The sequence below is a fragment of the Tachyglossus aculeatus genome, chromosome 20 (genome assembly GCF_015852505.1).
Source record: "Tachyglossus aculeatus isolate mTacAcu1 chromosome 20, mTacAcu1.pri, whole genome shotgun sequence".
Lineage (NCBI taxonomy): Eukaryota > Metazoa > Chordata > Mammalia > Monotremata > Tachyglossidae > Tachyglossus > Tachyglossus aculeatus.
Window position 1 is genome coordinate 11,124,797 of NC_052085.1, and position 22,888 is coordinate 11,147,684.

General features: G+C 48.6%; 2 protein-coding genes and 2 non-coding genes across 5 annotated transcripts in view; 3 read left to right on the forward strand and 1 right to left on the reverse strand.

Annotated features, from left to right (window-relative positions):
• The window catches only part of SLC25A30 (solute carrier family 25 member 30), a 36,401-nt gene extending 26,369 nt beyond the window's left edge, over nt 1-10,032 (reverse strand). For both annotated transcript variants that reach the window (XM_038761509.1, XM_038761508.1), the window contains exons 1-2: nt 9,993-10,032; nt 6,687-6,873 (exon numbers count right to left, since the gene is read on the reverse strand). The gene's annotated coding sequence lies outside the window, so the exon portion shown is untranslated. The remainder of the gene's footprint in view (nt 1-6,686; nt 6,874-9,992) is intronic.
• A 3,659-nt stretch (nt 10,033-13,691) lies between these two features.
• TPT1 (tumor protein, translationally-controlled 1) lies at nt 13,692-19,800 on the forward strand. Its single transcript, XM_038761773.1, has 6 exons — nt 13,692-13,802; nt 14,078-14,151; nt 17,066-17,256; nt 18,353-18,458; nt 18,645-18,761; nt 19,582-19,800. Exons 1-6 carry the CDS (start codon nt 13,775-13,777, stop codon nt 19,582-19,584), a joined length of 519 nt encoding a protein of 172 aa, XP_038617701.1. The 5' UTR covers nt 13,692-13,774; the 3' UTR covers nt 19,585-19,800.
• On the forward strand, nt 19,381-19,510 carry LOC119941693. The gene has a single exon (XR_005455278.1). It is a non-coding gene; the product is annotated as a small nucleolar RNA SNORA31 (small nucleolar RNA).
• A 421-nt stretch (nt 19,801-20,221) lies between the features above and the next one.
• On the forward strand, nt 20,222-20,353 carry LOC119941694. Its single transcript, XR_005455279.1, has one exon. It is a non-coding gene; the product is annotated as a small nucleolar RNA SNORA31 (small nucleolar RNA).
• Nucleotides 20,354-22,888: the final 2,535 nt, after the last annotated feature.

Here is a 22,888-nt window from a genome sequence, read left to right on the forward strand (position 1 = left end):
GTGAAGCGCTTACTACGTGCCAAACACTGTCCTAAGCGCTGGGGGAGATGCAAGGCCATCAGGTTGTCCCACGTGGGGCCGGGAAGGATAAGTCAAGTGACTTGATAATAACGATGATGGTATTTGTGAAGCGCTTACTACGTGCCAAGCACTGTCCTAAGCGCTGGGGGAGACGCAGGGCCATCAGGTTGTCCCACGTGGGGCCGGGAAGGATAAGTCAAGTGACTTGATAATAACGATGATGGTATTTGTGAAGCGCTTACTACGTGCCAAGCACGGTCCTAAGCGCTGGGGGAGATGCAAGGCCATCAGGTGGTTCATTCGATCGTATTTACTGAGCGCTTACTGTGTGCAGGGCACTGTACTGAGCGCTTGAGCCCACGTGGGGCTCACAGCCCTCACCCCCATTTTACTGAGGAGGGAGGATAAGTCAAGTGACTTGATAATAATGGTGATGGTATTTGTGAAGCGCTTACTATGTGGCAAGCACTGTCCTAAGCGCTGGGGGAGATACAAGGCCATCAGGTGGTTCATTCAATCGTATTTACTGAGCGCTTACTGTGTGCAGAGCACTGTACTGAGCGCTTGAGCCCACGTGGGGCTCACAGCCCTCACCCACATTTTACTGAGGAGGGAGGATAAGTCAAGTAAGTTGATAATAATGGTGATGGTATTTGTGAAGCGCTTACTATGTACCAAGCACTGTCCTAAGCGCTAGGGGAGATACAGGGCCATCAGGTGGTTCATTCAATTGTATTTATTGAGCGCTTACTGTGTGCAGAGCACTGTACTGAGCGCTTGAGCCCACAGCCTTCACAGCCGCTCCACAGTTGCCCCCGGTAACCTCCCCCCACCCAAGTCTCCCGATGGTAATAATAATAATTCTTGTATTTGTTAAGCACTTACTATGCGCCCAGCACTATTCTAAGCACTTGGGGGCAGATACAAGGCAGTCAGGTTGTCCCACAGCTTGCAGTCTTAATCTCCATTTTCCAGATGCGGTAACTGAGGCCCAGTGGAGTGACTTGCCCAAGGTTACACGGCAGACAAAAAGCAGAGCTGGCAGCAGGCAGGTCTCACGTGCCACTGCTTCTCTGTGCCTCTTCTCTCTGCACAGGTGCGGACCAGAAGAACAGGCATCCAAGGCAGGGGAAGGGCAGGGGGGAGGGCTGCAAACCCCAGGCCCCTCCTCAGAAGGGCCCCCCGAACTCCCCCAGTCTGAGGCCTCACCCTCCCTTGAGGGTGGGAGACTTTGAGGCAAAGCAGGTACGTTAGGCAGTCAGTCGTAATTATTGAATGCTGACTGTGCACAGAGCACTGTACTGAGCGCTTGGGAGAGTACAACAGTACAATAGCACAGATACATTCCTGCCCACAATGAGCTTACAGTCTGGAGGGAGAGGCAAACATTAATATAATTAAATTAAGGATGTAGTCGGCCCTCTCTGCCCGAATGTTGTGGAGAGGTTTCCCCAACCCCCTCTTTGCCCAAAATGCTGTGCACCCCCACCCTCACTGGTGTGACTCTCTCTACATGGGGCTAGAAGGGGTTCCTCTCCCTTTTCCTACACTCCCCCCATCCCTCTTTTTTCCCCCTTTTTCCCTTTCATTTCTCCTCACCCCCTCTTCCTTTTCCCCCATTTTTTGTTTCTTCCTTGCTCTCCCCCTTCCCCTCCCACTGCCTCTTCTTGTTCCCTTCTTACCAGCCCCCTCCCCCAATGAGCCCCTCAAAGCTTTGATCTGACCCCGAAGTCATCACTCTAAGAATTTAGAGCCCCTCCCCAAATGTTTAATTTTGAGGATTTCCCACAAACTTTCATTTCAAAGCAATTAGAAAGGGACCAGGACCTAGTGTGTCCTCTCTGTTGGGAAAATAATTAATTTTCCTTCGGTCATTAAAATTCCCTTGCCCTGCTAAGGCAGCCTCAGAAGCAACTGTTACCATACCAACAGCAGCAGAAGCTCAGAAGGGTATTCTGTTTTCTCCCCCTCTATTTTATAACAAAGTGATAAAATCGGGACCAATTTAAAACCTTCTTTGTAAATCCCAGGGGGTTTCCTCTTGTTCACCCAGGGCCCAGCTTCTAAATGGAGCAGCTGCTAAGTGCTTTAATTTGAGGTTTGAGAGAAAAATGTCAGAGCTTAAATCCCACTGAAAATGTAGTGCAAAAACAGAAAGGCCCCTTTCCCTTCGATTTACATTTTGACACTTCATTTTTAAAAAATTATTCAAATTTCTAATGGACATTTTTACATCCAGGTTACTATTGCAGTTTCTGCTGATTTTTGTTTGGTTTCACTCCAGGGTCTAGTGCTTCCCATTTTATTTCCAGTCCCTTTCCTACACAGACTTAGAGGTGCAGCATTTGAGTGGCAAGCAGATGGATGGATGGTGTGTTTCAGTTCCCAAAAGTGTTTTCCTTTTTCTTGAATGAAGAGTCATTTCAGTGGAAACACCCCTGGGAGAAAAAGCTGTGCGCTGGGGATCGTGTTTGCAACTCCCAGCCCAGGCTTCTCCCTGAACTGGCTGGGTGATGTTGGACCTCTCTGGGACTTAATTGCCTCATCAGCCAACTGGGGATAATTAGAGCTGCCTTTTCAGGGATGCTGAGAGGGCACGGTGTGTGATATTATCTCCCCAACCTCATGAGGAATCCTGCAGAGGCATTCCTCAACAAGTGTAGACGGGAGGAATTGGAATCCCATCCAGAATCCCTCTAGACTGTAAACTGCCTCTAGATTGTGAGCTCCCTGTGGGCAGGGGATGTGTCTAGCAACTCTGTTCTACTGTGCTCTCCCAAGCACTTAGTACAGTGCTCTGCGTGCAGTAAGAATGGAGAAGTTGTGCGGGCTAGTGGATACAGCATTGATGTGGGCGTCAGAAGCACTTGGGTTTTAATCGTGGCTCCTCCGTTTGTCTGCTGTGTGACCTTGGTTAAGTCAGTTCACTTCTCAGGGCCTCTGTCAAATGGAGATTAAGGCCGTGAGCCCCATGTGGGACAAGGGACTGTGTCCAACCTGATAAGCTTTCATCTACTGCAGACTTAATACGGTGCCCGGCACAGAGTAAGCGCTTAACAAATACCATTAAAAATGAATAATTATCATCGATCGATTGACAGACCCAGGAGCCGCAAACAACGAAAGGCAGGGAGTGGTTCTAGGCCCCCAAGCAGAGCTCAGGGCAGATAGAAGTTGGATCAGGATTGTCAAATTATAATTTTAATTCGGTATTTATTAAGCACTCACTATGTGCCAAGCACTGTACTAAGCACTGGGGTAGATACAGGATAATCAGGTAGGACACGGTCCCTGACCCACATGGGGCTCACCAGCTAAGTTTTGTATTGTTGCCTGTCTCCCCCTTCTAGACTGCGAGCCTGTTGTTGGGTAGGGACCGTCTCTATATGTAGCCGACTTGTACTTCCCAAGCGCTTAGTACAGTGCTGTGCACACAGTAAGTGCTCAGTAAATACGACTGAATGAATGAATGAATGGGTGAAAAGTAGGAGGGAGTAGGACTGACTCCCCATTTTACAGATGACCCGAGGCACAGAGAAGTGAACCGACTTGCCCAAGGTCACCCAGCAGGCAAGTGGCAGGGCCAGGATTGGAACCCAAGTTCAACCTGATTAGCTTGTATCTACCCCAGTGCTTAGACAGTGCGAAATCCCACAAATAATAATAATTATGGTATTTGTTAAGCGTTTACTCTGTGCCGCAGATCGCAGTGGGCAACAGCTTGGACTACCGTGGACCAGTGCCGACTGGTTTGGGCTAGTGTGGACCAGCATGGACCCCAGTGCGGACCAGTGTGGGTCAGGACCGCTACTCTATCTGACTTCGAGAGGCTCAGGACTCGATGAGAAGTAGGGGAACGGTGCCTCGGCAGTAAGGGACCTTTCACCCCACTCCCCCCAAACCCCCTTCTCCTTCCTCCTGGAGCATGAAGCCGAGGCCTGCCGTGATTGAGAAGCAGCGTGGCTCAGTGGAAAGAGCACGGGCTTGGGAGCTGGAGGTCGTGGGTTCTAATCCTGCCTCTGCCACTTGTCAGCTGTGTGACTGCGGAAAGCCACTTCACTTCTCTGGGCCTCGGTCACCTCATCCGTAAAATGGGGATTAAGACTGTGAGCCCCATGTGGGACGACCCGATCACCTTGTATCTACCCCCGTGCTTCGAACAGTGCTTGGCACCTAGTAAGCGCTTAACAAATGCCATCGTCGTCATCGTCATTCCAGTGCTCTGACTAGTAGCAGTCCGTAGCCCCAACACGGTTTGTAGCTTTTTTAAAGAACTTCCTCAAACCTGACTGGCAATTGCTCATCGATCAATCGGTGCTATTTATTGAGCGCTTATGGTGTACAGAACACTGCACTAAACGCTTGGCAGATCGCAGTACAGTTAGTAGTCACAAACCCTGCCCACAACCACCTATTTCCTAAGCTCCATTCTGCGGGGCATCTGGCCATTTACTGTGACAATGTCAGGATTGAATTAGGAGACAGTAATCTCATAAAGGGGACTTCTTTCAGCCAAATTCTGTCAGGGGCTTCAGTATTAGATTAATTCTATGACTGTAGAGCACAATTTTATTTGGTAGAGCCTCTTTCAAATCAGTTAAATCCCAAACTACTTTTCAGAGGAAATAACACAACAAAAAGAGTTAATTAGAGGGAGAAATAAAGAGATTTGGGGAGTTCGGCATAGGGGTAAGCATTTTAGATCTCAAAATGAAATGGGGTAACAGAGCCCCAGACAGCCATCTTTTTTCATTTAAGATGTTATGGATCACTAAGCGATACAATCAAGTATGATAAAATCAAATAGCTTGATAAGATGTAAGTGGGGAATTCTCTGGGTAACAGTAAGTGAAGACACACCTGGCTTCTGTTCTGGGTTGGGGGGCCTCGATTCCATTTTTCCTTTACTCTGTGGTATTTATTGAGCGCTTACTGGGTGCAGACCACTATATTAAGAGCTGGTGAAGACTAAAATGGGAGATCAGTTTGACCCACAAAGTAGTAATGGCAATATTTGGTAAGTGCTCATTTCCTCTTTTCTCCCTCCCTCCATTTATTCAGCCCTCCATCAACCCCACAGTATTTATGTACATATCTGTAATTTATTTATATTACTGTCTGTCTCCCCCTCTAGGCTGTAAATTTGATGTGGGCAGGGAATATGTCTATCAACTCTGTTATATTATTACACTGTACTCTCCCAAGCGCTTAATACAGTGCTCTTGCACACAGTAACCACTCAATTCCTCCCTTCAAAGCCCTACTGAGAGCTCACCTCCTCCAGGAGGCCTTCCCAGACTGAGCCCCCTTTTTCCTCTCACCCTCCCCCCCCCCCGTACCTCCTTCCCCTCCCCACAGCACCTGTATATATGTTTGTACAGATTTATTACTCTTTTATTTGTACATATTTATTCTATTTATTTTATTTTGTTAATATGTTTTGTTTTGTTGTCTGTCTCCCCCTTCTAGACTGTGAGCCCGCTGTTGGGTAGGGACCGCCTCTATATGTTGCCAACTTGGACTTCCCAAGCGCTTAGTACAGTGCTCTGCACACAGTAAGTGCTCAATAAATATGATTGAATGAACGAATGAATAAATACTGCTAATTGTTGATTCTGTGCCTAGCACTGTACTAAGTGCTGGCTAAGACAGGAGATCAGCAGATCCGTTAAAGACTCTGTCCTAGTAATAATAATAATGATGATGATGGCATTTATTAAGCACTTACTGTGTGCCAAGCAGTGTTCTAAGCGCTGGGGAGGTTACAAGGTGATCAGATTGTCCCACAGGGGGGCTCTCAGTCTTATTCCCCATTTTCCAGATGAGGTAACTGAGGCACAGAGAAGTTAAGTGACTTGCCCAAAGTCATAGAGCTGACAATTGGCGGAGCCGGGATTTGAACCCATGACCTCTGACTCCAAAGCCCGTGCTCTTTCCACTGAGCTACGCTGTTTCTCTAGCCGCGCTGAACAGCCATTGAAACCTCTAGACTGTAAACTCTTTATGGGCAGGGATTGTGTCTACTAACTCTTGAACTGTACTCGCTCAAGGATTTAGTTCAGTGCTCTGCACAGTAAAGCGCTCAATAAACACAACTGATTGATTCTACAGAGGAGGAAACAGAGGAGAAGTGCAGTGACTTGGCCAAGGTCTCCCAGCAGGTATGGGACCTGTATATATGTATATATATGCACCTGGGTATATGTATATATGTTTGTACATATTTATTACTCTATTTATTTATTTAACTTGTACATATCTATTCTATTTATTTTATTTTGTTAGTATGTTTGGTTTTGTTCTCTGTCTCCCCCTTTTAGACTGTGAGCCCACTGTTGGGTAGGGACTGTCTCTATGTGTTGCCAACTTGTACTTCCCAAGCGCTTAGTACGGTGCTCTGCACACAGTAAGCGCTCAATAAATGCGATTGATGATGATGATGAGGTATGTGGTAGAACTGGGATTAGAACACAGGTCCTCTGATGGCCCCCTCCACCCTCGCCATCCCCGGCTGTTCCCACCAGGCCACAACCTTCGCTGGTTCACAGTCGTAGAACGGGGGTGGGCGTGGGAGCTAGAAGGACAGGCAGGAAGAGTGAAATAATTACAAATGACAAAACATAAGACAGCCAAAAGAGCAGTAGAAACGGTAAGAGCTCCAGTACCTGGGGTGTGGGGGCTGAAGGAGGTCTGGCTTTGTCGTCCTTTTCATTGCTCCAGCAGGCCAGGCTACCCTCAGACAGGCACGGCTTTCGGGAATGTTAGCGAGGCCACTGCTGCTCCGGGCCAGCGGGAGATCCCCAAGGGGCGTGAGGAGGGGCTCGCCTGTGCTCCTGGAAGGGGCCTCCAAGGCTGTCCAGCGAAAAGTAACCAAGTGTCCAAGTATCCGCCCTTTCCTCTCCATCCATACCGCTACCCTGCTCGTTCAAGCTCTCATCCTATCCCGTCTGGACTACTGCATCAGCCTTCTCTCTGATCTCCCATCCTCGTGTCTCTCTCCACTTCAATCCATACTTCATGCTGCTGCCCGGATTATCTTTGTCCAGAAACGCTCTGGACATATTACTCCCCTCCTCAAAAACCTCCAATGGCTACCGATCAATCTGCGCATCAGGCAGAAACTCCTCACCCTGGGCTTCAAGGCTGTCCATCCCCTCGCCCCCTCCTACCTCACCTCCCTTCTCTCCTTCTCCAGCCCAGCCCGCACCCTCCGCTCCTCTGCCGCTAATCTCCTCCCCGTACCTCGTTCTCGCCTGTCCCGCCATCGACCCCCGGCCCACGTCCTCCCCCGGGCCTGGAATGCCCCCAATCCCTCTGCCCATCCGCCAAGCTAGCTCTCTTCCTCCCTTCAAGGCCCTGCTGAGAGCTCACCTCCTCCAGGAGGCCTTCCCAGACTGAGCCCCTTCCTTCCTCTCCCCCTCGTCCCCCTCTCCACCCCCCATCTTACCTCCTTCCCTTCCCCACAGCACCTGTATATATGTATGTTTGTACATATTTGTTACTCTATTTTACTTGTACATATCTATTCTATTTATTTTATTTTGTTAGTATGTTTTGATTTTGTTCTCTGTCTCCCCCTTTTAGACTGTGAGCCCACTGTTGGGTAGGGACTGTCTCTATATGTTGCCAACTTGTACTTCCCAAGCGCTTAGTACAATGCTCTGCACACAGTAAGCGCTCAATAAATACGATTGATGATGATGATGAAGCGTGGTCTAAGTCGGAATGGGGACTGTGCAATGGCCAGCCAAGAACGGCAGCTACCGTTGCAGCTTCACTTCCCTCGCCAGAAAGATTAAATCCTCCCCCCTCCTACCTAGACTGGGAGCCTCATGTCGAACAGGGACCGTGTCCAACCTAATAAGTCGGTATCTGCCCCAGCGCTTAGAACAGTGCTTGGCAATGGTAGAGAGAAGCAGCGTGGCCTAGCGGATAGAGTACGGGCCTGAGGGTCAGAAGGACCTGGGTTCTAATCCTGCCCTATCACTGGTCTGCCTTGTGACTTTGAAGTCCCTTAACTTCCTCTGTGTCTCCTCAAAATGGGGAGTAAGACTGAGAGCCCCATGTGGGACATGGGGTGTGTCCAACCCGATCTGCTTGTATCTAGTATAGTGCCTGACATGTAGTAAACTCTTAAATACCAGGAAAGTAAGCACTTTAACAAATACTATCACTATTATTATTGAGTTGAAGCAGGTGAACCCTGCTTTAGCTGGAACAATCATATTTCTTCAGTTCTACCCTGCCACCTGAAGACCGGTACGTCCCTCCCATAAAACTGGGTTTAGACTGTGTCTTTTAGACTGTGAGCCCACTGTTGGGTAGGGACCGTCTCTATATGTTGCCAACTTGTACTTCCCAAGCGCTTAGTACAGTGCTCTGCACACAGTAAGCGCTCAATAAATACGATTGATTGATTGATTGATTGGGTTTTAGTTGGTTTTTGGATCAGATAACGGTCATTAGGGAACGTTTTTCTGCGGATGCCCGATGAACGGGAGGCAATGGGAGAAACGGTGGTGTGCATACGCTCAGATTTGGTCAAGAAGGGTGTGGTATAAAGTGAGTTTCCCTTGACATGGGGTTTGTTAAAAACCACAATGGTGACCAAGGATTGTGGTCGGAGAGAAGTCGTACCGCTGGACTTGTTGGATGGTTGTGGCTGCCATCTATTTCCCATTTTTCTGTGGGGGTCTAATCCACTTCTTTGTCTTTCTCGGCTCCTTAGCTCTCCTTCCTGTCCAGCCTGATTAGCTTGTATCTACCCTGGTGCTTAGAACAGTGCTTCACTCATAGTAAGCGTTTAACAGAGAAGCGGCGTGGACCAGTGGCAAGAGCCTGGGCTTGGGAGTCAGAGGTCGTGGGTTCTAATCCCAGCCCCGCCACTTAAATAATAATAATAAGAATGGCATTTATTAAGCACTTACTATGTGCAAAGCACTGTTCTAAGTGCTGGGGGGGGTTGCAAGGTGATCAGCTTGAACCACGGGGGGCTCACAGTCTTAACCCCCATTTTACAGATGAGGGAACTGAGGCACAGAGAAGTTAAGTGACTTGCCCAGAGTCACCCAGCTGACAAGTGGCGGAGCCGGGATTTGAACCCATGACCTCTGACTCCAAAGCCCGTACTCTTTCCACTGAGCCACGCTGCTTCTCTATCAGCTTTCCACTTATCAGCTGGGTGACTTTGGGCAAGTCACTTCTTTGGGCCTCAGTTCCCTCATCTGGAAAATGGGGATGAAGACTGTGAGCCCCCCATGGGACAACCTACCCTGTATCCCCCCCGCCCCCCAACCATCGCTTAGAACAGTTCTTGGCACAGAGTAAGCGCTTAACAAATGGCATCATTATTATTATTAACAAGTACCATTGTTATTACTTTCCCAAGTGTTGAGTACAGTGCTTTTGCCCACAGTAAGTGCTCGCCAAATACCATCTGATTGATTGATTAATTCATTAACAATTCATTCATTCAATCGTATTGAGCGCTTACTGTGTGCAGAGCACTGTACTAAGCGCTTGGGAAGTACAAGTTGGCAACATATTCATTCATTCAATCGTATTTATTGAGCGCTTACTGGGTGCAGAGCACTGGACTAAGCGCTTGGGAAGTACAAGTTGGCAACATATCCATTCATTCAATCGTATTTATTGAGCGCTTACTGTGTGCAGAGCACTGGACTATGCGCTTGGGAAGTACAAGTTGGCAACACATTCATTCATTCATTCAATCGTATTTATTGAGCGCTTACTGTGTGCAGAGCACTGGACTAAGCGCTTGGGAAGTCCAAGTTGGGAACATCTAGAGACGGTCGCTACCCAACAGCGGGCTCACAGTCTAGAAGTGGGGCAGACAGACAACAAAACAAAACATATTAACAAAATAAAATAAATAGAATAAATATGTACAAGTAAAATAGAGTAATAAATCTGTACAAACATTCATTCAATTGTATTTATTGAGTGCTTACTGTGTGCAGAGCGCTGTACTAAGCGCTTGGGAAGGCCAAGTTGGGAACATCTAGAGATGGTCCCCACCCAACAGTGGGCTCACAGTCTAGAAGGGGGAGACAGAGAACAAAACAAAACATATTAACAAAATAAAATAGAATAAATATGTACAAGTAAAATAAATAGAGTAATAAACCTGTACAAACAGGTGCTGTGGGGAGGGGAAGGACAGACAGCAGAACAAAACATTAACAAAATAAAATATGTACAAATAAAATATATAGAGTAATAAACCTGTACAAACATATATACAGGTTTTGTGGGGAGGGGAAGGAGAGACAGACCACAGAACAAAACATATTAACAAAATAGAATAAATATGTACAAGTAAAATAAATAGAGTGATAAAGCAGTACAAACATATAAACAGGTGCTGTGGGGAAGGGAAGGAGAGACAGACAACAGAACAAAACATATTAAAATAAAATAAATATGTATAAGTAAAATAAATAAATAGAGTGATAAATCTGTACAAACATATACAGGTGCTGTGGGGAGGGGAAGGAGAGACAGACAACAGAACAAAACGTATTAACAAAAGAAAATAAATGGAATAAATATGTACAAGAAAAATAGAGTGATAAAGCTGTACAAACAAACCATACAGGTGCTGTGGGGAGGGGAAGGAGAGACAGACAACAGAACAAAACATATTAACAAAATAGAATAAATATGTACAAGTAAAATAGAGTGATAAACCTGTAGAAACATTTATACAGGTGCTGTGGGGAGGGGAAGGAGAGACAGACCACAGAAAACATATTAACAAAATAGAATAAATATGTACAAGTAAAATCAATAGATAGAGTGATAAACCTGTACAAACATATATACAGGTGCTGTGGGGAGGGGAAGGAGAGACAGACAACAGAACATATTAACAAAATAGAATAAATCTGTACAAGTAAAATAGAGTGATAAATCTGTACAAACAAATATACAGGTGCTGTGGGGAGGGGGAAGGAGAGACAACAGAACAAAACGTATTAACAAAAGAAAATAAATGGAATAAATATGTACAAGAAAAATCAATAAATAGAGTGATAAACCTGTAGAAACATATATACAGGTGCTGTGGGGAGGGGAAGGAGAGAGACAACAGAACAAAACATATTAACAAAAAAGAATAAATCTGTACAAGTAAAATAGTGATAAACCTGTACAAACAAATATAAAGGGGCTGTGGGGAGGGGAAGGAGAGACAACAGAACAAAACATATTAACAAAGAAAATAAATGGAGTAATTATGTACAAGTAAAATCAATAGAGTGATAAAGCTGCAGAAACATGTATACAGGTGCTGTGGGGAGGGGAAGGAGAGACAACAGAACAAAACATTAACAAAAGAAAAAAAATGGAATAAATATGTGCAAGTAAAGTCAATCAATAGAGTGGTGAAGCTGCAGAAACATATATAGGTGCTGTGGGGAGGGGAAGGAGAGACAACAGAACAAAACATTAACAAAATAGAATAAATCTGTACAAACAAATATAAAGGGGCTGTGGGGAGGGGGAGGAGAGATGACAGAACAAAACATGAACAAAAGAAAATAAATGGAGTAAATATGTACAAGTAAATTCAATAGAGTGATAAAGCTGCAGAAACATCTATACAGGTGCTGTGGGGAGGGGAAGGAGAGACAGAACAAAACATATTAACAAAATAAAATAAATGGAATAAATATGTACAAGTAAAGTCAATCAATAGAGTGGTGAAGCTGCAGAAACATATATATATAGGTGCTGTGGGGAGGGGAAGGAGAGACAACAGAACAAAACATTAACAAAATAGAATAAATCTGTACAAACAAATATAAAGGGGCTGTGGGGAGGGGAAGGAGAGACAGAACAAAACATATTAACAAAATAAAATAAATGGAATAAATATGTGCAAGTAAAGTCAATCAATAGAGTGGTGAAGCTGCTGAAACATATATATATAGGTGCTGTGGGGAGGGGAAGGAGAGACAACAGAACAAAACATTAACAAAATAGAATAAATCTGTACAAACAAATATAAAGGGGCTGTGGGGAGGGGAAGGAGAGACAGAACAAAACATATTAACAAAAGAAAATAAATGGAATAAATAAGTACAAGTAAAATCAATCAGAGTGGTGAAGCTGCAGAAACATATAGGTGCTGTGGGGAGGGGAAGGAGAGACAGACCACAGAACAAAACATATTAACAACATAAAATAAGTAGAACAAATATGTACAAGAAAAATCAATAAATAGAGTGGTGAAGCTGCAGAAACATATATATATATATATATAGGTGCTGTGGGGAGGGGAAGGAGAGACGACAGAACAAAACCTATTCACAAAATAGAATAAATCTGTACAAACAAATATACAGGTGCTGTGGGGAGGGGAAGGAGAGACAGACCACAGAACAAAACCTATTAAGATAAAATAAATGGAATAAATATGTACAAGTAAAGTCAATCAATAGAGTGGTGAAGCTGGAGCAACATATATATATATATATAGGTGCTGTGGGGAGGGGAAGGAGAGACAGACAACAGAACAAAACCTATTAACAAAATAGAATAAATCTGTACAAACAAATATAAAGGGGCTGTGGGGAGGGGAAGGAGAGACGACAGAACGAAACCTATTAACAAGATAAAATGAATGGAATAAATATGTACAAGAAAAACCAATAGAGTGGTGAAGCTGCAGAAACCCCTGTACAGGTGGGCTGTGGGGCGGGGCAGGCTGGGGGCGGTTTAATGGCGGCGGCCGCGGCCCCTCCTTCTCCTCCCTCTCGGCTCCTGACGGACAGGCCGCAATGCCCGGATGTTGAATGGCGGCGGCTCCTGACAGACAGGACGCAATGCCCGGATGTTGAATGGCGGCGGTTCCTGACAGACGACAGGCCGCAATGCCCGGATGCTTAATGGCGGCGGCCCCTGACAGACGACCGGCCGCAATGCCCGGATGCTTAATGGCGGCGGCCCCTGACAGACGACAGGCCGCAGTGCCCAGATGTCAAATGGCGGAGGCCCCTGACTGACAGGCCGCAATGCCCTGATGCCTAATGGCGGCGGCCCCTGACAGACGACAGGATGCAATGCCCGGATGCTGAATGGCGGCGGCCCCTAACTGACAGGCCGCAATGCCCTGATGCCTAATGGCGGCGGCCCCTGACAGACGACAGGACGCAATGCCCGGATGCTGAATGGCGGCGGCCCCTGACAGACGACAGGCCGCAATGCCCGGATGTCAAATGGCGGAGGCCCCTGACTGACAGGCCGCAATGCCCGGATGTCCAATGGCGGCGGCCCCTGACAGACGACAGGACGCAATGCCCGGATGCGGAATGGCGGCGGCCCCTGACAGACGACAGGACGCAATGCCCGGATGCGGAATGGCGGCGGCCCCTGACAGACAGGAGGCAATGCCCGGATGTTTAATGGCGGCGGCCTCTGACAGAAAGGAGGCAATGCCCGGATGTTTAATGGAGGCGTCCCCTGACAGACAGGCCGCAATGCCCGGATGCTGAATGGCGGCGGCCCCTGACTGACAGACGGGCCGCAATGCCCGGATGTTGGGCGCGCGACACGTCAGGCGCGGGCGGGGCTTCCGGCGTCGGCGCGGTGACGTCAGCGGGCCGTGCCCTCTATATGAGGTGGGGGAGCGGCTGAGTCGGCCTTTTCCGCCCGCCCGCCCGCCTGTCCGGCCGCCGGCTTCCCTGTCCCCCTTTCCCTCCCCGCCGCCCCCCCAACAGCGAGCGCCGCCATGATCATCTACCGGGACCTTATCAGCCGTGAGTACCGCGAGGGAGGGAGGGAGGGCGGGGGGGGGCCCACGCGCCGGCCGGTGTGTGTGTGTGTGTGGGGGGGGGGGGGGAATAATGGCGCCGGCGCGAGGCGGGCGGGCGGACGTACGGGAGTCAGGCGGGCAGGGCGAGGCCTGGGCGCGCGGAGGCTGCCGGGAAACGAGCCGGCCCGGGCCGCGGAGGCTGCCGGGAAACGAGCAGGCCCTTAGACCGTCCCCATGTCCCCCACCTTGTCCCCCCCCTTTTGTCCCGCCCCGGGTCAGACGACGAGATGTTCTCCGACATCTACAAGATCCGGGAGATCGCCAACGGGCTGTGCCTCGAGGTGGAGGGCAAGGTGAGTGGACACCCACGGCCCCGGCGTGGTTTCCAACCCCCCCCCTATGATAACGATCGTGAGAGTAGTTCTTAAGCGCTCACCATGTGCGAAGCGCTGTTCCACCCCAACGGGCGGGACTGCTTCCAAGGGGACACAGCAGCCCCAAGCCTGGCTTCTGATCCCACTTATAATAACGATAATGATAGTATTATGCACCTACTATGTGCGAAGCACTGTTCTGAGTGAGTGGCCACCCCGACGGGCGGGACTGCTTCCAAGGGGACACACCAGGCCTCAGCGTGCCTTCTGATCCCACCCATGATAACAATCATGATAGTATTAATTAAGCCCTTACTATGTGCGAAGCACTGTTCTGAGTGAGTGGCCACCCCGACCGGCGGGACTGCTTCCAAGGGGACACACCAGCCCTCAGCGTGGCTTCTAACCCCACTTATAATAACAATAATGATAGTATTAAGCGCTTACTATGTGCGAAGCACTGTTCTGAGTGAGTGGCCACCCCAACGGGCGGGACTGCTTCCAAGGGGACACAGCAGGCCCCAGCCTGGCTTCTGATCCCACTTATAATAACAATAATGATAGTATGTTATTAAGCACTTACTATGTGCGAAGCACTGTTCTAAGTGAGTGGCCACCCCGACGGGCGGGACTGCTTCCAAGGGGACACACCAGGCCTCAGCGTGCCTTCTGATCCCACCTATGATAACAGTCATGATAGTATTTATTAAGCCCTTACTATGTGCGAAGCACTGTTCTAAGTGAGTGGCCACCCCAACGGGCGGGACTGCTAAGGGGACACACCAGCCCTCAGCGTGGCTTCTAACCCCACTTATAATAACAGTAATGATAGTATTAAGCGCTTACTATGTGCGAAGCACTGTTCTAAGTGAGTGGCCACCCCAACGGGCGGGACTGCTTCCAAGGGGGGACACCAGCCCTCAGCGTGGCTTCTGATCCCACTTATGATGACAATAATGATAGTATTTATCAAGCGCTTACTATGTGCGAAGCACTGTTCTAAGTGAGTGGCCACCCCAACGGGCGGGACTGCTTCCAAGGGGACACACCAGCCCCCAGCGTGGCTTCTAACCCCACTTATAATAACAATAATGATAGTATGTATTAAGCGCTTACTATATGCGAAGCACTGTTCTGAGTGGCCACCCCAACGGGCGGGACTGCTTCTAAGGGGACACACCAGCCCTCAGTGTGGCTTCTAATCCCACTTATAATAACAATAATGATAGTATTTATTAAGCATTTACTGTGTGCTAAGCGCTGGGGAGGTTACAAGGTGATCAGGTTGTCCCACAGGGGGCTCACGGTTTTCACCCTCGTTTTCCAGATGAGGTCACTGAGGCCCAGAGAAGTTAATAGTAATGATAGTATTTATTAAGCGCTTGCTATGTGCTAAGCGCTGGGGAGGTGATCAGGTTGTCCCACGGGGGGCTCACGGTTTTCACCCTCATTTTCCAGATGAGGGAACTGAGGCCCAGAGAAGTTAATAATAATGATAGTATTTATTAAGCGCTTACTATGTGCGAAGCACTGTTCTAAGCACGGGGGGAGGTTACAAGGTGATCAGGTTGTCCCACGGGGGGCTCACAGTCTTAATCCCCATTTTACAGATGAGGGAACTGAGGCACAGAGAAGTCAAGTGACTTGCCCAAAGTCACACAGCTGACAGATGGCAGAGCCGGCGCTGGGGAGGTGATCAGGTTGTCCCACACGGGGCTCACGGTTTTCACCCTCATTTTCCAGATGAGGGAACTGAGGCCCAGAGAAGTTGATAATGATAGTATTTATTAAGCGCTTACTATGTGTGAAGCACTGTTCTAAGCGCTGGGGAGGTTCCAAGGTGATCAGGCTGCCCCACAGGGGGCTCACAGGTTTCATCCTCGTTTTCCAGATGGGGGAACTGAGGCCCAGAGAAGTGAAGTGACTTGCCCAAAGTCACCCAGCTTGACAAGTGGCGGGAGTCGGGATTTGAACCCATGACCTCTGACTCCAAAGCCCGGGCTCTTTTCCACTGAGCCACGCTGCTTCACTTGTCAGCTTGGGTCACTCACCTTCTCTGGGCCCCGGTTCCCTCATCTGTCGACCCCATCCCACGGCTCACAGTGCTCCACCCTTGTCTCCTACAACGCTCCACTCCCCTCTCCCCCAGTGCTCTGTCGGCCCCTCGACCCTTCATCTGCGACTGTGAGCCCCCGGTGGGTTAATCTGATCATCCTGCTTGTGCTTCCCAAGCGCTTAGTACAGTGTTCTGCACACAGTAAGCGCTCAATAAATACAGTTGATTGAAAGATTGAGTACAGTGCTCTGCACACAGCGCTCAATAAATACAATTTGATTGATTGATTGGTCCTGTAGCCCTCCCAGCGCTTAGAACAGTGCTTCACACATAGTAAGCACTTAACAAATGCCATGATTATTATTATTATTCCTCATCCGGTTCCTGCCCATCAAGGCCGGTCCCGGAGGCCAACCCAACTTGTACTTCCCAAGCGCTTAGTACAGTGCTGTGCACACTGTAACAGCTCAATAAATACGATTGGATGAATGAATGACAGCGCCCCATTCCCCGCCCCCCCAAGCTTTTCCTACAAAAATTCTGCATCTCTGCAGTAACCGTCTTTTGCAGCCTTTTGCCGGATGCAGAGTACTGGGCTAAGAGCTGGGGGAGGATGCCAAGTTAGGACACGGACCGTGGGCCTCGACCTTCTCTAAAAATGAGAAGGTAGAGGGGGCGGGCCGCGGACACACAGGAAGGGGGAGGACACCAAGCCGAAGGACGAGGACCGGTCGGGTACCGCGGTTAGGGGAGCGGAAGTTTTTCACGGGTGCCATACAGACCGGGTCGGATGCCAGCGTGCGGGGTTTCGTTTACGCCGGCCGTCCTCGCCCGCAGATGGTCAGTAGGACAGAAGGCACCATCGACGACGCGCTCATCGGCGGCAACGCCTCCGCCGAAGGTCCCGAGGGTGAAGGAACCGACGCCACCGTGGTCACCGGCGTGGACATAGTCATGAACCATCACCTGCAGGAGACGAGCTTCACAAAGGAATCCTACAAAAAGTACATCAAAGACTACATGAAATCGTAAGTGCCCTCACAGCTGTCGTAGGAGGCGAACCTCTCCGTTTCCAAAGCTCAGGCTGCGAGAGTTTGTTCTGCTGGGCAGAAGCTGTGACCTGCACTTATTGGGAACTGTCCGCTGTGGCCAAGTGGAGAGAGCAGAGGGACCTGGGTTCTAATCCTGACTCCGCCACTGGTCTGCCGTGGAACCTCCCGCAGATCATTTCACTTATCTCAGCTACCTCACCTGTAAAATGGGGATTAAGACTATGCGACACTGACTGTGTCCAGCAATTTAGCTTGCATCTACCCCGGCATGTTTTTACAGTGCCTGGCATATAATAAGTGCTTAACATACCTTAAAACAAAATAGGAAATCTAGAAACTTGGTCCAGTTCTTGGATCTGAGACTCTCTGTCTTTGGTTCTGAATAAGAGTGAAGATTACTTAGCCCTCTGAGAAGAGCAGATGGCATTTTCCCACGCAGGAGCTTCCCAGCGCTGAGGACCATTCGTTCAGTTGTATTTATTAAGCAGTCACTGTGTTTAGGAGCACTGTTGTCTAAGTGCTTGGGAGAGTACAATACTACAATATACAGACACATTGCCTACCCACAATAAGCTTCCATTCCAGAGGTGGGGAGACACATACATCCATTGTGCCTTGGAATGAATCATGATGTGAGTTGGGGATTGGGTGGGTTTTTTGGGTCATTTTTGACCAGTTGGTTGGCACATTAAATGCTTCACCTCTGTTTTACCACCATAAAAAAGTCATACTTGCCCACTTCCCTTTTGAAAACCAAAATCTGGAAAGGATTTTGGCTGGCAAGTTGCCTTTTCTTGAGATGCAAAGTGAGTTGCTATATATCTCGGGACTGTGTTTCATGTAACTGATGGCTAGATTTGTGGTGTTCAAGATCCTCGATTGCAAGTGGGCAGGGAACGTGGCTACCAAACTCTTTGTTGTCGTACTCCCCGAAGCCCTTAGTACAGTGCTCTGCACAAAGTGGACGCTCAGGTGCCAGTGATGGTACAAACGCCGTTTTCTGTGTCTCAGAGATGAAAACGTGGTATTTATAGGTGAGGCTTTATGTTTCTAATTAAATGTCTTGTTTTAGAATCAAGGGCAGACTTGAAGAACAGAAGCCAGATAGAGTAAAACCTTTTATGACAGGAGCCGCAGAACAAATCAAACACATCCTTACTAATTTCAAAAACTATCAAGTGAGTATTTTAACGTAAGGAGTTTAGACAAAGGGTTACTTGCTCTTCTGTTACTCGGTACTTTACATTGATTGGGGGGCGGGGGGCAAAGGGCACCTGGAATTTCAGGGCATTTAAGGCTTATATTACAAGTTCCAATTGCCTTTGGGTTTGGTACTGTGGGGTAACACCTGTTGGGTTTCCAAGTTCTTTATAGGCGAGAATATGAATCCCGATGGCATGGTGGCCCTGCTGGACTTCCGTGAGGACGGCGTGACCCCGTATATGATCTTCTTCAAAGATGGCTTAGAAATGGAGAAGTGTGTAAGTATAACTAAGGAGCGTTTGTCTTCTAGCTCTTTTGAGGCTCAAAAGCGAGCAGCTTTTAGGTTTGCATTTACAAGGCCTGGTCGGAAGGCAGTGCCAGAGACGGTGGGGGGTGAAGTGGGGCGTGCCCACGGGGCATTTGAAGTGGAGGCACTCACTCCTGGCCATCCTTGGGAGGGGGCCGGACTGAGGTGGTGGCTGCCAACCTTTCTGCAGCCTGGGGACTGGGGCCCCCGACCCCCCGTCCTGCCTCACCCATCCCAGTGCTTGCTCTGTCCCTCGTCTCGTGCCATATCAGAGCGTCCGTTGTGGCAGCCGTGTCGTGAGGGGGCAGGTCGTCACTTGGGACCGCTTCTGTCTCCTCCTGGACTGACCCACTCACCTCGCTGGATTGCCATCTTAGTGAGAGAACAGCACTACCGCTATCTGTCTGTTCCTACCACACTGACATATGAAGTGCCACAGGAGCCTGTCTGAATTGATCTCCTTAGTCTTAAACACTCCAAATCAGACTCCGTGGCTTACGACGCTGCTAGGATGTGCCCGAGGAAATCTCAGTGTCTCAAATACCATTACCCCTATGCCAACTACTGCCTGAATACCTAGCTGGAGTTACCCGCATCTACTGATAGACCTTGAACAGTTCTCCATTGTTCTTCTGGTTTGCACAATGATGCCAAAGAAAACCTCCTCACGCTTTCTGCCTGCCTCGCGTGGCAGCCCAGATTGAACCGGGGAGCACAAGTGCCACTTGGAGCCGTTAGACTCGGTCCGCTTTGCTTGCCCGGTGTTTTAAGAAGCCTCCCTTTCCTTTCAGTAACCAATCTGGCGGACTACTCTCGGTCACCTGTCGTCCACTGGCTGCTGCTTTTCTTCATCCACACAAACCCAGGACTTGGACAAACCGGACTGATGTTATCTCGAGCTTTATTCATTGATTCTGATCTTGATTTATTTGGAGTGGAGGCATCGTTTTAAAACAAAAAACAAAACCATGTCATGTAGGTTGTCAAAAATAAAAACGCATTTAAACCTATTGGAGAGAATGCCTCTTGATCTAGTGTACCTAGGCCACCACATCCCAGTACCGGTGCCCTGAGGCGACCCGGGGCCTCGCTTGCTTTTTCTGGTGCTTGATTCACCTGCAGTCGACAGTTGTGCCAAGGCTTTGGGGTCGCCCGTCCTGCTGCTTGGCCGCCTCGCCCCGGGACAAGGAGAGACCCGGGGCACTGAGGCGGACCGACTGGAGCGTCTCTTCCTACAAGCGGCTGCCCGGAAACTCCGCCCGAGGTCACCAGAAAGGAGTACGACGGAAATAGGTAAGATGGCAAGTATCCCGGCACCGGTTATTTATTAGGGTGGCCAAGGGTAGCGAGCGGGGAAGACTGAAAATAGTAACAAGCAGGCTGTCCCCGGGCGACCCCCTTAACACCTTCTGCGCCTCCCAATCCCGCTAACTGCATCTGTTTGACAGGCCTGGGGCAGTTCCACCTGCTTCCGCGGCTTCCGCTAAGATGCAAGAAAAAAATTCCTCGCGCTTTCTGCCTGCTTGATCTGTAGCAGTCCAGATTGAATAGAGGAAGACAAGTCCTTCAGAGGAAAGGTGGAGTCAAGACGGGCCTCCTGTCTTGAAACTCTCAGGATGGGAGTCGGGGGTGGAAGAGTTCATTGGACTCCAGACCGTGGTTTAGCCGACTTCGAACCTCTTCCCCCGAAAAGGTTGTAAAATTAGTCCCTTGGCCAAGCATTTTGAACTGCTTTCTATCGTAGGTCATGAAGTTTTACAGTTCGAGGGACAGAGCTAACAGTCTTTTCAAGCTTGTGTGTGGATAACTAGGGTTGGCTAATGGCTTTGGAGTGCGAGATTTACTCCTGGTTGTAAGAGTTGGACATTTCCTTAATGGCAGCAGGGGCAAGGGTGCCTGGAAGTCTTGTTTTAATGACAATCTTTTTGATTGCTGCAGTAGCCTAAGCACAAATGAAACAGTGCAATAAAAGCGAGTCTGTCTAAAATGAACCTTAGTTTGTCTTCATTCTACAGAACTGATTTCCCCACATGGGGTGAGGAGTTATGAAGAGGAGCCAACGGGCCCCCGTCTGCATGATGCTTCCTCCCCTCACCTCTCCCCACATTGCTGGGGCACATTTATTGAGCGCTTCCTTGGGGTGGTGCGCTGTACTAGGCGTTAGGGAAGTACAGAATAAAATGCACTCTGTGGGAGACAAATGGATATCATAACTTGAGTGGCATTGAGCAGCATTAGATATATATGCCTCCTACTGTGAGTCCCATCTGGGACAAGGGACTGTCAGACATGATTATGCTAGTGCTTAAAAAAGGGCTTGGTGCGGAGTAACCACTCAGCAAATACCGTAATTGATAGTATGTACATACATGAGTGCTATGGACAGTGAAAATAAGTTCATAAGTTAAGGGGCTGTGGGTGGTATTACCTGTTACTGTGCTGCTTTCTTGCCAGTTGATGCTATTGCAGTTGGGAGTTCTTTGAACTAAAGATAACAATTCAGTTTTGCTTAAAAATTCATACCTCTGTTACTTGCAATTACTGCTTGTCTTTACCACCTGTTCGCCTTGTGGAGTGGTGGGTCGCCAGGCAGGAGAACAAGCACCCGAAGTAAGCTAAAAATTAGGCCTCAAGACTGAAACTTCACAGTTTTTTGTCCTATCCGATTTCCCTGCTTCTAGATTTCACTGTCCCCTGACTATTCAGTTAAAACATCTGGATTGTTTTAAAATCAGGTTTAAGATCCAGCACAGAATCCACCCGCTGAGGGAAAGCCTGCCCACACTGGGGCATCCGCTTCACCTCAGTTTCCTTATAAAATGGGGACTCAATATCTGTTCTCCATCCTACTTAGACTGAGCCCAAAGAGGGAGGGTGCTTAATGTAGTGTCTGGCACATGGTACACACTTAAAGACTATTATTATGTACTAAGTGACAGGTACTGGGGTAGATTCAATACGATGGACTTGGACACAGTCCTTGTCGCGTGTGGGATTCACAATTTAAGGGAGAGAGAGCAGGTGGTTGGTTCCCATTTCACAAATAAGGAAATAGGCCCAACAGAATTAACTTGTCCAAGGTCATTGTTAGCAGGGAACCTATCTGCCAATATATTGTATTCTCCCACATACAGTGCTCTGCCCACAGTAAGCACTCAGATACAGGTTGACGGATAAGGCGGGGAAGTGGCAGATCTGGGATTAAAACCCGAGTCCCCAGCGTTTCAGGGCTGTGCTTTTTCCCCTAGGTCACTTGGGAGCTGCTGGGACCCAGAGGCCTGAAGGATGAATGTTAGTTCCACCTAAACCTAGTTTACAAACAACATTCCCAAATTCCTGGTGGAACTCCACTCTTCAAAAACTTCCAGGGGATTCCTTACTAGAGCAGCCTACCAGCCGTCCCAATCTGCTCTTCTGTACGCCCTACCTTCTTCCCCAAGCCCCTTCCAAAATCACCAACTGTCTCTCAGTCCAGGGTATTGGAGTGGTTACGGGTGCAGAGCACTGTACGGAGAAGCGGCGGGGCTCAGTGGGAAGAGCCCGGGCTTTGGAGTCAGAGGTCATGGGTTCGAACCCCAGCTCCGCCCGTTGTCAGCTGTGGGACTTTGGGCAAGTCACTTCACTTCTCTGCCTCAGTACCTCATCTGTAAAATAGGGATGAAGAGAGTAGGGAAGTAGACTTAGGCTCCCTTTCTCATTGGTTTCTCCCAGCTCCATCAACTGTCAGCTGTGTGACTTTGGACAAGTCACTTCACTTCTCTGCCTCAGTACCTCATCTGTAAAATAGGGATGAAGAGAGTAGGGAAGTAGACTTAGGCTCCCTTTCTCATTGGTTTCTCCCAGCTCCATCAATTGTCAGCTGTGTGACTTTGGACAAGTCACTTCACTTCTGTGCCTCAGTTCCCTCATCTGTAAAATGGGGATTAAGACTGTGAGCCCCTCATGGGACAACCTGTTCACCTTGTAACCTCCCCAGCGCTTACAACAGTGCTTTGCACATAGTAAGCGCTTAATAAATGCCATCATTATTATTATTATTACTACTGAGTGTATGGGAAAGAACACTACCAGCGGGCAGAGACATTTCCTGCCCAGCGG